Source organism: Carcharodon carcharias, chromosome 31 (assembly GCF_017639515.1).
Source record: "Carcharodon carcharias isolate sCarCar2 chromosome 31, sCarCar2.pri, whole genome shotgun sequence".
Taxonomy (NCBI): Eukaryota; Metazoa; Chordata; class Chondrichthyes; order Lamniformes; family Lamnidae; genus Carcharodon; species Carcharodon carcharias.
The window spans coordinates 23246246-23261884 of NC_054497.1; the positions used below are offsets into that span (position 1 = coordinate 23246246).

Sequence of the window (15639 nt, forward strand, 5' to 3'; positions counted from 1 at the left end):
GCCCGACTCTTTCCCTAGTTATCCTCTTACTCTTAATGTACTTGTAAAATAACTTTGGATTTTCCTTTATTTTACCTGCCAATGTTTTGTCATGCCCCCTTTTTGTACTCCTAATTTCCTTTTTAAGTTTCCCCCCTACACATTCTATACTCCTCTAGGGCTTCCACTGTTTTGAGCCATCAGTATCTGCCATAAGCCTCCGTTTTTCTCTGTATCCAATCCTAAATATCCTTTGACATCCAGGGTTCCCTGGATTTGTCTTTACTGGAATATGTTGGCCCTGTACTCTCTCTATTTCCTTCATGAATGAGTCCCACTGCTCTGATGCAGATTAACCTAAAAGTAGCTGCTCCCAGTCCACTCTGGTCAAGTCATATCTGATCTTATTAAAGTCTGCATTCCCCCAGTTTAGAACTCTGATTTCTGGCCCATTCTTGTCCTTTTCCATAACAACCTTGAATCTCACAGAGTTATGATCACTATCTGCAAAATGCTCCCCCGCTGATACCTCTACTACTTGCCCAGCTTCATTCCCTAAAATTAAGTCCAGGGCCACCCCCTCTCTTGTAGGACCTTCTACGTACTGGCTTAAAAAGCTCTCCTGGATGCATTTAAGAATTCCGCTCCCTCTAAACCTAACACACTATGACTAGCCCAGCTCATGTTGGGGAAGTTGAAATCCCCCACTATTACTAACCTATTATTTTTACACTTCTCTGAAATTTGCCTACTTAACTGCTCTTTTATTTCTCTCTGACTGTTTGGAGGCCTATAGTACACTCCCAGTAATGTGATTGTTCCCTTTTTGTTTTTCAGTTCTACCCATATAGCTTCATTTGAGGTGCTTTCTAAGATGTCATCCCTCCTTACTGCTGTAACTGATTCCTTGATCAATACTGCGATACCCCCTCCTCTTTTACCTCCTTCCTTGTCTCACCTGAAGACCCCTATATCTGGGAATATTGAGCTGCTAATCCTGCCTTTCTCTCAACCATGTCTCTGTGACAGCAATGACATCAACTTCCAGGTGTTAATTTGTGCCCTCAACTCATCTGCCTTATTCATCAGATTCCTTGCATTAAAATAAATACCATCCAACTTTGCCAAACTCCCTTATGCCTTAGCTGGCGATTGTGTTTCCACCCGCCGCTCACCAGCTGCTTGGCCAAGGCTTCGGTTCCATGAGGTCATCAGTGGCAGGCTCCTTGGACACGGGATGAAGAAAGCACAGACGAGAACGAGGACCATGACGAAAGCAAGGGTGAGGAGGAAGGCAGCTGTCCGCAGGCAAGGGACGAGCGACGTTCTGGCTTTAATGGTAAATTCATCGGACACCTCTGTCGCTCGGACTTCAGCGGAGCCAGTTTCATCCAGCCGCCGCTGCTTCACTTTCAGTGCGTGCATTTCGACTGCAGCGTTTGCGTCTCCATCAAGCGTGGTCTCAATGCTGGCCTCAGTCTGGAGGTTGCCATTTTTCTGGTAGTTGAGATTGCCATCATCTTCGCTGTCATCACTGTCAGCCTGCCGGAGTGGGTCGTACTCTCCCAGATCGTGAATCTTTTTCCCTGGAAAATAAAGAGTTGTTGAAAGTAATGCTTGTGAATGGTCCTCTCTTTACCTTTTAAAAACATGATTTTCTGTTCTTTCAGTTTCCTCGAGCCTGTCTCGGCTCTTTTGAATCCAGTTAGTCTCATTCCCCAACTCTTTCTTCATATCTTTGCAGCTTTTTCTCTTCCAAGTATTTATCTTGTTCCCTTTTGAATGCTACTATTGAATCCACCCTATCAGGCAGCATCCACCACCCAAGCAGGCAGTGAACTCCACAGCCTTATCACTTGTGGTATAAAAAGTTTGCCCCATGTTGCCTCTGGTTCTTCAATCGCCTTAAATCTGATTATCTACCTTACAGCTATTAAAAAAAAAGATTTGCATGTATACAGTCCCTCATCATATCCTCAAGTATTCAAACGTTAGGAAAGGTACAAAACACGTATTATTAAAACAGAAGGCAATGCCTTTCCCCATTCGGCAATAGGGAAGGGGCTCTCTTCTTCTGCACACACTCACTGGCCCACTACAGGGAGCTCTCTCCTCCCTCGCACCCATTCATTGGCCCACCACAGAGAGCTCTCTCTTCCCTTGCACTCATTCATTGGCCCACTACAGGGAGCTCTCTCCTCCCTCGCACCCATTCACTGGCCCACCAGGGTAGCTCTTTTCTCTCTTGTACCCATTCATTGGCCCACTAGGGTAGCTCTCTTCTCCCTTGCACCCACTCATTGGTCCACCAGGGTAGCTCTTTTCTCCCTTGTACCCATTCATTGGCCCACTAGGGTAGCTCTCTTTTCCCTTGAGTCTATTCATTGGCCCACCAGGGGAGTTCTCTTCTCCCTTACACCCTTGGACCACTGGAAGTAGCCTCCTCAAAGCCCTCTCACAACACCAATTCAAATACTCTAATCCTAAACTGATCATGAAGAAACATCTTATTCTAAACTTCTCATTTTTAATTCTGGGTTTTTGATGAGACATATAAGTTCAGCTGAGCTGATCAGATATTCACCAGATATCTCTAATCTCTCACATGCCCTGCAGCAGGAGGCCCTGAGCCAGTGATTAAGATTGGAAACCAATCCTAGTCCTGAGGTGCTAAGGCCAGATTTGAAATTCCATGCTGAATCTTGGAGGAACCAACAGAAGGCAGTACAAATCAAGAGTTAAAACTGGCTCAGCATGTTCCATGACTCATTAAACTGTTACGTAGGGACTTCCTAAGCCTGGCATCCAAATCACAACTGGAGAAAATAATCAAGTGGCTAACCTTGGAAACACTAAAAATGAAATATGGCCCTATAAAATGCACTGATCTTTTATCTTCACTCATCTGACAGCAGAGTGCTCTGTCTCATATGACGAAGTGTCCAATAAAGGAATGAGGTTCCAATATTAGCAAATGCTAACACCTTAATTCAAGGATGACCTTGAATGAGTGGGGTCCATTGCATCACAATGCAGCATTCCAGGCTTCTGATTCTTGCACCTGTCTATAACATTTTCCAAACTATTTCCCAGCTGCCTACAATTACATCAACTTTTCCATTTACATGAATTTTCCTATCAACATTGCCATCAGGGGCCAGAAACACACACTTTCCAACTGGGATCAAAAGCAGCAAGCTGGTCTGAGCCTAATTGCTGTGACCATATTGCCGAGGGCGAGTCACTTTCAGAACTGGGGACCTTCAGATAAGAAACAAAAACAGAAAAAAAATGCTGGAAAAGCTCAGCAGCTCTGACAGCATCTGTGGAAAGAGAAAAAAACAAAAGTTAATGTTTCGAGTCCATATGACCCTTCTAGGAGTTATCTCTCTCCACAGATGCTGTCAGACCTGCTGAGTTTTTTTTCCACCCTCAGCATTTTCTGTTTTTTGTTTCAGGTTTCCAGCATCCGCAGTATTTTGCTTTTAGCCTTGACCTTCAGTTAAGACTGGGAGCGCCGCCAATGGCTGGAGGATGCCATTGCAGCGTGACAGGTTTACATAGCCTTCAATTATCAACGTGGATATGAGAACTTATAACGGGGCACGTGAAAATAAGGGCAGGTCAAATGAGTGTAAACGTAAACCTGCGTGCCGGGGGTGAGGAGGGGAGAGGAAGGAGGAGGAGGAGCTGGGGTAAACATTCAATGTAATCGATTCATCAGAAAGGCCATGCTATTATTCACATGATGAAGGCTGGGTGGTTGTGTTCTGATTGAGCTGACAGGCCCGGGTGCCGCGCGCGCACACACACACACAGACACCGCTTACCGGGTAGCTTCAGCGCCCTGGACAGAGCGGCCGCCATCTTGCGTCTGCTCACTCCGCATGCGCAGTTGCCCTCGCCCTCGGAATAAACTCGAAGCCCCAGCGCCTGCATCGCTCTAACATGGTCTGAGAGCAAACTCGTACAGCCACGTGAGTCGCTCTTTGTTCATACGGCTTTTGTTTTTTTTTAAAAAAGGGATCGTCGCCCGGATTGTGTACTCGTTTGCAAACTTTCCATTGGATATGTGTGGCATCGAATGTCTTCCGGACCGATATTTCTATCAGTCGCTTCTTGCGATGCCGATAATTCCCCCTCCCCTCTCCCCCGCCAACCCGGACCGATTTCCTGTTGCACTCCTTTGCCTGCCGGAGTGTCACACGCAATTGGTGCCGTGCGAAACGGATGGAAGCGCCGCATGGTTCCCCCCTCCCCCCACCCCCCACCAGGGTTTTCCAAAGTTGAGGAAGTCGCCCGGAGGCAAATACGTGAGTGTTTACTTGGAAACGAGAATAACCGCGGTGGGGCGGGGACTGGAGGGTGAGGGTGGGGGTGGGGGTTCGGGTTCCACTACAGACCGAGACACTTCTGGATAGGGAGGCCGCCCGCTTTGTCTGCCCCTCGTTTCACCGGCCGGTCGCTGTGACTCGGGTTTAATCCTCATTCTACCCCCTGTGACAACCCGCCCTGTCCATTACCGGCTCCCTGTACGAACAGCCCGCCTAGTCCCACTCCGTTTCCCCGGAAGGCTGACTTTTTTTTTCTTCCTTCGGATCAAAACCCAATTCTCTTTCGAAAGCCGTGATTGAATCTCCCTCCACTAACTCTCTCAGGCAGTTGCAGTCCAGATCCTCTGCCACTCGCTGTTTCGAAAAGGTTTTCTTCATGTCATGTTCTTCTGCCATTCACCTTTAGCGCAGTTCTCGACCCTTCGACCAGTGGGAATAGTTTCTCTCCATTTGCCCTTCATGGTTTTAACACTTACAACCTTTTAGTCTCTAAAGACAACAACCTCAGCTTCTCCAATTTATCCATGTAACTGAAGTTCCTCATCCCTGCAGCCATTCTATTAAGTCTTTTCTGCACCTTCTCTAAAGCCTTTACAGCTTTCCTAAAGGGTTTGGATACGATACAATACTCCAATGAGACTAAACCAATGTATGTAACAGCTGAACATAATGTCCTTGTTTTTGTACTCTATACTTTATAAACCTCAGAATCTTGTACGCCTGTTGAACCACCTTCTCTACCCGCTCTGTCCTTCAATGATTTGTGGGCATACCCCCAAGTCTTTGTTCTGGCATCCCCTTTAGAATTGCACTGTTATTTTATATTGCATCCCCTTGTTCTTCCTACCAAAATGTATCGCTTCATACTTCTACATTAAATGTCATTTGTTACGTGTTCGCCCATCCATCCAGCCTGCCTGTGTCCTCTTGAAGTCTGTAAGTATTTTCCTCACAGTTTACAATACTTCCAAGTTTTGTGTCAGCTGCACATTTTAAAGTTGTGCCCTGCACACCAAGTCAAGGTCGTTAATATATATCAAGCAAAGCAGTGTTCCTCAAAAGTGTGGGGGACAATAGTTCTCTGTGCGTTCTCCATGATAACACCTTGATCAATTAGAATTGCCAACCAATCAGCATCCTTTTCTCATGCAGTATGAATTGTTGCACCTTTGAAATTTGGCAATCTTGCATCTGTCCTGATGAGTGCAAGACAAAAAGCTTCAACAGCATGTCTCTTTATCAACAATACTCAAATTCTGTACTACCAAGCAACTATTTATAATTCTCTAGTCCTCTGGTACCATGCCTCTTCCTTCAACACTCTAGGATAGAGCTCATCTGGTCTAGGGGATTTATCAACCTTCAATCCAGTTAAATTTTCAAGTACTACCCCTTTACTAATACTAATTTATTTTAGTTCTTCAGTTTCATAAGCCCCTTGGCCACCTGGCATTTCTGAGAGATTTTCTGTGTCTCCTTCAACGAAGACAGATGCAAAGTTTGCCCTACCTTTCCCCGCATAGTAATATACCTTTACTATTCCTGAAATAGGAGCAGAAGTAGGCCATTCGGCCCCTTGAGCCTGCTTTGCCATTCATTAAGATCACGGCTGATGTTTGCATTTTGAATTCCGCATTCCCATCAACCCCCGATAACCTTTGATTTCCTTGCCTAACAAGAATCTATTTACCTCTGCCTTAAAAATATTCAATGACCCCCACCTCCAATGTTTTATGAGGCAGAGAGTTCCAAAGTCGTAAAACCCTCAGAGAAAAAATTTCTCCTCATCTCTATCCTAAAAGGGCAATCCGTAATTTTAAAACAGTGCCCCCTAGTTCTGGACTCACCCACGAGAGGAAATATCCTTTCCACATCCACCTTTTCAATACTGTTCAGGGTCTTATATACTTCAATCAAGTCACCTCTCACTCTTCTACACGCCAGTGGAAACAAGCCTAGTCTGTCTAACCTTTCCTCATAAGACAACCTGCTCATTCCAGATATTAATCTAGTAAACCTCCTCTGAACCGCCTCCAATGCAATTACATGTTCCTTAAATAAGGAGACCAAAACAGCATACAATATCCGAGATGTGGTCTCACCAATACCCTATAAACTGAAGCATAATATCCTTACTTTGATGTTCAATTTTTCTCATAGTAAAAGATAGTATTTCATTAGCTTCTTAATTACTTGCTGTACCTGCATACTATTTGTGACTGCTGTGCTAGAACACCTAGATCCCTCGGCAGCTCGGAATTCTGCAGCCATTCTCCATTTTAGTAATACTCTGCTTTTTTATTCTTCTTGCCAAAGTGACCAACTTCACATTTTCCCACATTATATTCCATCTGCCATATTTTTGTCCACTCACTCAACCTATCTAATCCATCTACAACCTCTTTATGCTCCCTTCATAAACATACTTTCCCATCTATCTTTATGCCATCTGCAATTTAGCTATCATGCCATCTAAGTCATGGATATAAATTGTAAAAAGTTGAGGCCCCAGCACAAACCCCTGTGAGACTCCACTTGTCACACCCTGCCAATCAGAAGAAGACCCATTTACACATACTCTGTTTCCTGCCAGCCCAGCCAATCTTCTCTCTGGGCTAATATGTTACCCCCTACACCAGGAGCTTTTATTTTCTGCAGTAACCTTTGATGTGGCACCTTATCAAATACCTTTTGGAAATCCACATCTACAGGCTCTCCTTTATCCACGACACGTTACTCCTTCAAAGAACTTAAATAACTTCATTAAACATTTTTTCCCTTTCTCAAAACCATGCTGACTCTTCCCGATTATCTTGAGTTTTTCTAAGTGCCCAGCTATAACCTCCTTAATTATCAATTCTAACACCTTCAAACAGACGTCAAGCTAACTGGCCTATAATTTCCTGTTTTCTGCCTCCCTCCCTTCTTGGATAGAGTGGTTATATTTGCTATTTTCCAGTTTGAAGGAACTTTTCCATAATCTAAGGAATTTTGTAAAATTAACACAGACTCATTTACTACCTCATCAGCCACCTCTTTGGATGAAGTCCATCAGGACCCAGAGACTTGTCAGTCCACAGCATCAGTTTGTTCAGTACCACTTCCCTATAGTGATTGTAATTTCACCAGGTTCCCCCTCTCTCTTCCACCTCCTGATTCACAGCAATTACTGGAAAGTTTTTTGTATCCTCTTAAATGAAGGCAGAAGCAAAATATTTGTTCATTTCTTCTGCCATTTCCTTATTATCTACTATTAACTCCCATTGTCACTCTCTAGAGGATCAACACTCACTTTGTTTACTCTTTTCCTGTTTTAATTTCTGTAGAAACTCTTGTTATCCATTTTTACATTTCTAGCTGGCTTCCTCTCATAATCTAATTTCTTACTCCTAATTAACCTTCTAATTATTCTCTACGGTTCTTTATATTCTGATCATTCATCTGACCTGCCACTCACCTTTACGCAGTCATATGCTTTTTTTTCAAGTTTGATGCTTTCCTTAACTTCTTTAGTTAACCACAGATGGTAGGTCCTCCCTTTAGAAGTTTTCTTTATGGTAGGAATATACTTATTCTGAGTGATCAGAAATATCCCCTTAAATGTCTGCCACTGCTACTGTATTGGTCTATCCACCAGCCTAGTGTCTCAGTTCACTTCAGCTAGCTCAGCTTTCATGCCCACATAGTTGCCCTTATTTAACTTTAAAATATGAGTCTTAGACCAACTCTTCTCCCTTTCAAACTGGATGTAAAATTCAATCATATTGTGGTCGCTGCTACCTAATGGGGCCTTCACTCTGAGGTCATTAATTAATCCTGTCACATTACACAATCCCAAATCTAATATAACCTGCTCTCTGGTTAGTTCCAGAATATGGTGCTCTAAGAAACTATCTCGAAAGCATTCTATGAACACTTCATCCAACCTGCTACTGCCAAACTGATTATTCCAATTTATATGTGGATTAAAATCACCCATGATTATTGCTGTCCCTTTATCACAAGCACCCAATATTTCTTCTTGTATATTTTGTCCTACATTGTGGTTACTGTTAGAGGGCCTGTAGACCACTCCCATTAGTGACTTCTTTCCTGTACTATTCAAACCGATTCTACATCCTGATCTCCTGAACCAAGGTCATCTCTAACTATTGTACAAATGCCATCCTTGATCAACAGTGCTACCCCTCCACCTTTATCCAGCTTCCTATTCTTTGTGAATGTCATATACCCCTCAATATTCAGGATCCAATCCTTGTCATCCTGCAGCCATATCTCCTTTAATGGCTATCAGATCATATCTATTTACTTCAATGTGCACCATCAATTCATTTACTTGTTATGAATGCTACGTGCATTCATATCCAGCGTCTTTAATTCCATCTTTTTGTTATCCTTGTAACTTTTAGTCTTGACTACTGGTGTATTCTCAGGTTTTATCTCAATGCCTCTTGCTGCTATTTTATGACCCTCGTTTCCCATATTACTATTATGGTCTCCTGTCTTGAATCTACCCCTTGATTTGCCACATCTACCCAAGCTTAATCCCTCACTTCCCCTTGTTGAGATTAAAACCCTCTCTACGTCCCTAGTTATGCGATTCACAAGAACACTTGTCCCAGCACGGTTCAGGTGTAGACTGTCCCAACGATATCGCCCCCACTTTCCCCATTACTGCTGCCAGAGCCCCATAAGCCAGAACCCACTTCTCCCACACCCCTTACTTGCCCTATGCCAATTTGCAGGTGGTTTAGGTAATAATCCAGAGATTATTACTTTTGAGGTTCTGCTTCTTAATTTGGTACCCAGCTTCTCATACTGCCTATGCAGAACCTCCTTCTTTGTCCTGCCTAAGTTGTTGGTACGTACGTGGACTACAACAACTGGATCCTCCCCCTCCCACTGCAAGTCCTTCTCCAGCCCTGAGCAGATGTCCTCAACCCTGGCATTGGGCAGGCAACACAGCCTTCTGGATTCTTGCTCTTTGCTGCAGAGAACATTGTCAATCCCCCTTACTATATTGTCCCCTACTACCACTACATTCCTGTTTGCTCCCCCCATTTGAATGGTTTCCTATACCATGGTACATAGCCACCCTGCTCATCCACCTTGCAGACCTTGCTTTTGACCACACAGGTTGTGAGCACCTCAAACCTTCTTGTCTGTCCTTCAGGGGGGTGGGAACCTAAGGGGTGGCCCAAATTGGAAGAAATTAAAGTTAATAACAGGACATAGTAGTGGGACTAGAAGGCAGGAGAAACAAAGCAGAGCGTTGAGTATGCTTCGAATGTGGAATGATGTCAAAAAGGCAAAGTTAAGGGCACTCTACCTGAATGCACGCAGCATTTGTAATAAGGTGGTTGATCAAAAAGCACAAATAGAGGTAAATGGGTATATGATTGCCATTACGGAAACATGGCTGCATGGATCAAGACTGGGAACTGAATATTCAAGAATATTTGACTTTAATGAAGGACAGACAAGAAGGGAAAGGAGGTGGAGTTGCACTGATAATAAGGGATGGAATCAGTGCATTAGTTAGGGAGGATCTCAGTTCAGAAGAACAACATGTGGAATCTGTTTGGGTGGAGCTAAGAAACAGCAAAGGGCAGCAGACATTGGTTTGAGTTGTTTATAGTCCATCAAACAGTAATAGTGGTAATGTGGAGCATGGCATTAATCAGGAGATGAGAGAAGCATGTAGCATGGGCAATTCAGTAATCATGGGTGACTTCAATCTCATATAGACTGGGTAAACCAATTGAGCACTAACGCTGTGAAAGACGAGTTTCTGGAGTGTGTTAGGGATGGTTTTCTAGAGCAGTATGTTGAGCTGACTAGAGGACAGGCTATTTTAGATGCGGTATTATGTAATGAAAAAGGGTTAATCGATAATCTTGTAAAAGGACCTTTATGGATAAGTGACCACAATATGATAGAATTTTACATTATGTTTGGAAGTGAGGTAGTTCACTCTGAAGCAAGGGTTTTAAAGTTGAATAAAGGAAATTATGAAGGTATAAGGGACAAACTGGCTGAAGTGGATTGGGAAAATACATTAAAAAGTATGACTGTACATAGGCAATGGATAGTCTTCAAAGAACTCTTACATAGCTTACAGCACCTATACATTCCTTCATGGTGCAAAAACCCAAAAAAAGTCAGCCAAGCATGGCTGACAAAGGAGGTTAAGGATTGTATAAGATTAAAAGCAGAGGCTTATGAAGTTGCCAGAAATAGCAGTAAACCTGAGGATTGGGAGGTTTTTGGAATACAGCAAAGGAAGACCAAGAAACTGGTGAAGAAAGGGAGAATCGAATATGAATGCAATCTAGCAAAACACATAAAAATGGACTGTAAAAGCTGCTATAGGTATGTAAAAAGGAATGTTTGGCTAAGACAAATTGTGGGTCCATTACAGGCAGAGTCAGGAGAATTCAGTGAGAAATGGCAGAGAAGCTAAATGGTTACTTTTGTGTCTGTTTTCACCGAGGAAGATACAGGAAATTTCCCAGATTTAGAGATCCAAGGGACTAGGGAAAATGAGGAGTTGAAGGAAATTAGTATAAGAAAGTGGTAATAGAGAAATGAATGGGACTGAAAGTTGATAAGTCCCCAGGACCTGATATTCTGCATCCCAGAGTGTTGAAAGAGGTTGCTACAGAGATAGTGGATGCACTGGTGATCATTTTCCAAAATTCTATAGATTCTGGAATGGTTCCTGCAGATTGGAAGGTAACAAATATCACCCCACTGTTTAAAAAGGGAGGGAGAGAGAAAACAGGGAACTACAAACCTGTTAGTCTTACATCAGTAGTAGGGAAAATGCTAGAATCTATTGTAAAGGCTGTGATAAATGGATACTTGGATAATTATGATCTGATTTGGCATAGTCAGCATGGATTTGGAAATGGGAAATCATGTTTGACTTGGGGTTTTTTGAGGATGTTACTAACAAAATTGATAGACAGTCAGTGGATGTCGTATACTTGGATTTTCAGAAGGTTTTTGTTAAAGTTCCCCACAGGAGATTGATTAGCAAATTAAAAGCACATGGGATAGGAGGCAATATACTGGCATGGATTAAGGATTAGCTAACAGGGAGAAAACAGGGAGTAGGAATAAACAGGTCATTCGTGTATTGGCAGGCTGTGACTAGTGGGGTACCACAAGGATCAGTACTCGGGCCCCAGCCGTTCACAATACATATCAATGATTTGGATGTGGGGACCAAATGTAATATTTCCAAGTTTGTGGATGATACAAAGCTAGGTGGAAATGTGTGTTGTGAGGAAGATGTAAAGCTGCTACAGGAGGATTTGACAGACTTAGTGAGTGGCTGAGAACATGGCAGGTGGAATATGTGGAAAAATTTGAGGTTATCCACCTTGGTAGAAGGAACAGATATGTGGAGTATTTTCTAAATGGTAAGAGATTGGAAAGTGTAGATGTACAAAGGGATCTGGGTGTCCTTGTCCGTAAGTCACTGAAAGCCAACATGCAGGTGCAGCAGGCAATTAGGAAGGCTAATGGAATGTTAGCCGTTATTGCAAGAGGATTTGATTACAGGAGTAATGAAGTCTTCAATTGTATAGAAGCTTGGTTAGACTACACCTGGAGCACTTTGTGCAGTTTTGGTCCCCTTACCTCAAAGGTTATTATTGCCATAGAGGGAGTGCAACGAAGGTTCCCCAGACTTGTTCAGGGGATGGCGGGACTGCCTTATGGGGAGAGATTGGGGAAACTGGGTCTGTATTCTCTATAGTTTCGAATAATGAGAGGTGATCTCATTGAAATCTACAAAATACTTAAAGGAATAGACAGGGTAGATACAAGTAAGATGTTTCCCCTGGTTGGGGAGTCTAGAACCAGGGGACACAATTTCAAAATAAGGGGGAAGCCACTTAGGACCGAGATGAGGAGAAATTTCTTTACTCAAGAGGGTTGTGAATTTTTGGAATTCTCTGTCCCAGAGGACTGTGGAAGCTGTCATTGAGTATGTTTAAAGTAGAGATTGATAGATTTCTAATTAACAATAACATAAAGGGTTATGGGCATGGTGTAAGAAAAAGGCATAGAAGTGTTCGATCAGCCATGATAGTATTGAATGGCGGAGCAGGCTGAATGGCCACCTTCTGTTCCTATGTTTGACAATTGCGAAGTCTGAGGCTCCTCCACTACTGGCTGCTTGGTCCACTGCCTGCCTCACTCACGGTCACATCCTCCATCTCTTACTGCTGACCAAAACGGACAACCCTCTCTTTAAATGCAGCCCATTGTTCCATTAGTTTTGTCTGTCAATCTTTGTTTCCAATTTACCTGGACCAGATCTGTTCTCACCCCATTGGTCATGCTATAAGTATTATGTTAACTCTAGGTTGCTCTTGGTCCTTTTCCATTGCTAACCGAAACTTTTATATTATGATCACCTTTCCCTAAGTGACCCCCTACTGACAATTGAGTCACTCGATCCATCTCATTTCCCAGAACCAGATCCAGCAACGCCACCTTCCTAGCTGAGCCAGAAAGATACAGATCAGGAAAATTCTCCAGAACGCACTTCAGAAATGCTTCCTGCTCTTGCCCTTTACACGTTCTATCCCAGTCTAATTATCTTAATATAAAGTCCCTCTGCAATTTTTTTGAGCCAGGTATTCATTATTGCCACAATATTATAGACCCATGCGTTCATCTGAACTTGCAGCCATCCAGCTTTGTGCGTTCGCATACATGGACTGTAACCCTAATTTCAACCTTATTGCACCCCCTCTTTGACCCCATGGTCAGGGGTAGTAGAATCAAGGTAATGTTACTGAATTAGTAATCCAGAAGCCCTGACTAATGTTTTGGGGACACAAGTTCAAATACTTCTATCTCAGAGGAAGAGAGCTACCACTGAACCAAACATATAGAAACTAAAACAAAAATACCTGGAAAAACTCAGTAGGTCTGACAGCATCTGTGGAGAGGGATACAGTTAACGAGTCCGAATAACTTAATCGGAATTCAATCTGATGAAGAGTCATTCGGACTCGAAACGTTAACTGTATTCCTCTCCGTCAGACCTGAGTTTTTCCCCAGGTACTTTTGTTTTAGTTCTAGATTTCAAGCATCTGCGGGTTTTTGCTTTTACCTTGGGGACAGAAGCTAACTGGCTTCATAGCTGGGGTCTGTTCCCTCTGACTATTAGAGATAGTTGGGCAAAACTATCCAAAGGTCTTCCTTTTCTTTTTGCAACTCACTTTTTTTCCCTACTTCCGAAGTATTAATCTGGAAGTTTTTTTTTAAACAAAGTGGCAACATGAGATGTTGACAGGCGATTGAGCGCTTTCCGGTGCCAGGTCACTGAACTGAACAGAAACATTCACTCTTGTTTCTCTCTGCAGATGCTGCCTTGGGTTTTTATTTTAAAGAGGCTGTTGAAGGTTTGCGGAATGTGGTGACCAGTCTGGCGGAATCCACACAGACCGACGGGGCCATGTTCGTCCCCCGGTCGCTGAAGGTGAAAAGGGCCGAAGAAAGCGAGGGCCAAGCTGCCAAGAGGAGTAAAGGTGACCCTGGGGCCGGGGGAGGTCCGGAGGCCGCGGACGGTCCGGAGGAGGAGGAGCCGGTGAGGCAGCTGAGCAAAGGGCAGCGTTGGCCGGAGCCGGGAGAACCGACCTGCTCGGTGTGTGGCCGGTACGGGGAGTATATCTGCGACCAGACCGACACCGACGTCTGCAGCCTGGAGTGCAAAGCCCAGCACCTGCGGCTGCTGGAGGCCCAGGCCCAGGCCCCCGGGGCCGCGGACACTCCGCCGCCAGTGGAGCCCCTTGCCCAGGCCGGCCACTATCTGCAGCACCCGTTTGTTTCCAGCCTGAGCGCCCAGCAGGTGGAGGCCCTGCAGCAGCAGCTGGGCATCGCCGTGCGGGGCCCCGCCCTCAGGCCCATCGTGGAGTTCCAGCACTGCGGCTTCCCCGACACCTTGAACACGAACTTGGCGAGGCTGGGCTACCTCAGCCCCACCCCGGTACAGATGCAGATGCTGCCGCAGGGCCTGGCGGGGAAGGACATCCTGGCGGCAGCCGACACCGGCTCGGGGAAAACCGCTGCCTTCCTACTGCCGGTCACCATGGCAGCGCTGCGGGAGGTAAAGGCACGGGGGGGGGGGGAGGGGGGGCGTTGTGTGGGGAAGATAGAAGGGGCGGGGCTGGAGGATTGGGGTGGGGCGAGAAGGGGCGGGGCTGGAGGATTGGGGTGGGGCGAGAAGGGGCGGGGCTGGAGGATTGGGGTGGGGCGAGAAGGGGCGGGGCTGGAGGATTGGGGTGGGGCGAGAAGGGGCGGGGCTGGAGGAGGGGGCGAGAAGGGGCGGGGCTGGAGGAGGGGGCGAGAAGGGGCGGGGCTGGAGGAGGGGGTCGAGAAGGGGTGGGGCTGGGGGAGGGGGTGAGAAGGGGTGGGGCTGGAGGAGGGGGCGAGAAGGGGTGGGGCTGGAGGGAGTGGGTGGTGCTAAAGGAGGAGGCGAAAGGGCCCAACTGGAAGAGTTGGGTCTTGGTGCTGGAGGGGGAATGGTCAGGGCTGAAGGCGGGAAGGGCTGAGGCTAAAGGAGCTCGCTACATTAGAAAAGCAGAGCATCTCTGAATTGTTTGTATCAACAAAGTGCTAAAGCATTTTGCACACATTTCTTGATAAATGATAAAAACAAAAAAACTGCGGATGCTGGAAATCCAAAACAAAAACAGAATTACCTGGAAAAACTCAGCAGGTCTGGCAGCATCGGCGGAGAAGAAAAGAGTTGACGTTTCGAGTCCTCATGACCCTTCGACAGAACTTTGTCGAAGGGTCATGAGGACTCGAAACGTCAACTCTTTTCTTCTCCGCCGATGCTGCCAGACCTGCTGAGTTTTTTCAGGTAATTCTGTTTTTGTCTTGATAAATGAGATGCCCAAATTCTGATTTGTTTTTAATGGAGCAAGTTGTGATTTAGGACACTGGCCTGAAAGGGCAATAGAAGTGAACTCAATAGTAACTGTCAAAAGGAATTGGATAAATACTTATAAAGGAAGAAAATTGCGGGGCTGTGAGGGAAGTGCTTTCAAAGAGCCAACACAATCACAATGGGCTGAAAAGCTTCTTTCTATGTTTCATGTATGATTCTATGAATCTATGTGAGGTAAAACTTGCAAAGAATCATGGTTAGCCCACACTTAGAGCACGATGTGATCTCCGCATTACAAAAGGGATACGGACAGGCGTTTCTGTGGCCGTAGACGTGACTCCAGGATAGCATGTTGCCTCCCTGGTGCCAGGGTCAAGGGTGTCACTGAACAGCTGCAGGACATTCTAAAGG

The 15639-nt window shown here is 45.0% G+C and overlaps 2 protein-coding genes across 4 annotated transcripts in view; one reads left to right on the top strand and one right to left on the bottom strand.

Moving 5' to 3' along the window:
- fam234b (family with sequence similarity 234 member B) overlaps positions 1 to 3938 on the bottom strand; it is a 60262-nt gene extending 56324 nt beyond the window's left edge. For both annotated transcript variants that reach the window (XM_041177794.1, XM_041177793.1), the window contains exons 1-2: positions 3810 to 3938; positions 1155 to 1565 (exon numbers count right to left, since the gene is read on the bottom strand). In XM_041177794.1, coding sequence (XP_041033728.1) covers positions 1155 to 1565; positions 3810 to 3918 — 520 coding nt within the window. In that variant the 5' untranslated portion in view covers positions 3919 to 3938. The remainder of the gene's footprint in view (positions 1 to 1154; positions 1566 to 3809) is intronic.
- Positions 3818 to 15639, top strand: part of ddx59 (DEAD (Asp-Glu-Ala-Asp) box polypeptide 59) — a 30674-nt gene continuing 18852 nt past the window's right edge. The window contains exons 1-2 of one of the 2 annotated variants that reach the window (XM_041177792.1): positions 3818 to 3956; positions 13700 to 14442. In XM_041177792.1, the coding sequence (XP_041033726.1) occupies positions 13792 to 14442 (651 nt within the window). In that variant the 5' untranslated portion in view covers positions 3818 to 3956; positions 13700 to 13791. Of the gene's footprint in view, positions 3957 to 4063; positions 4293 to 13699; positions 14443 to 15639 lie in introns of those variants that run through there. The other variant, XM_041177790.1, reaches the window with a different exon arrangement.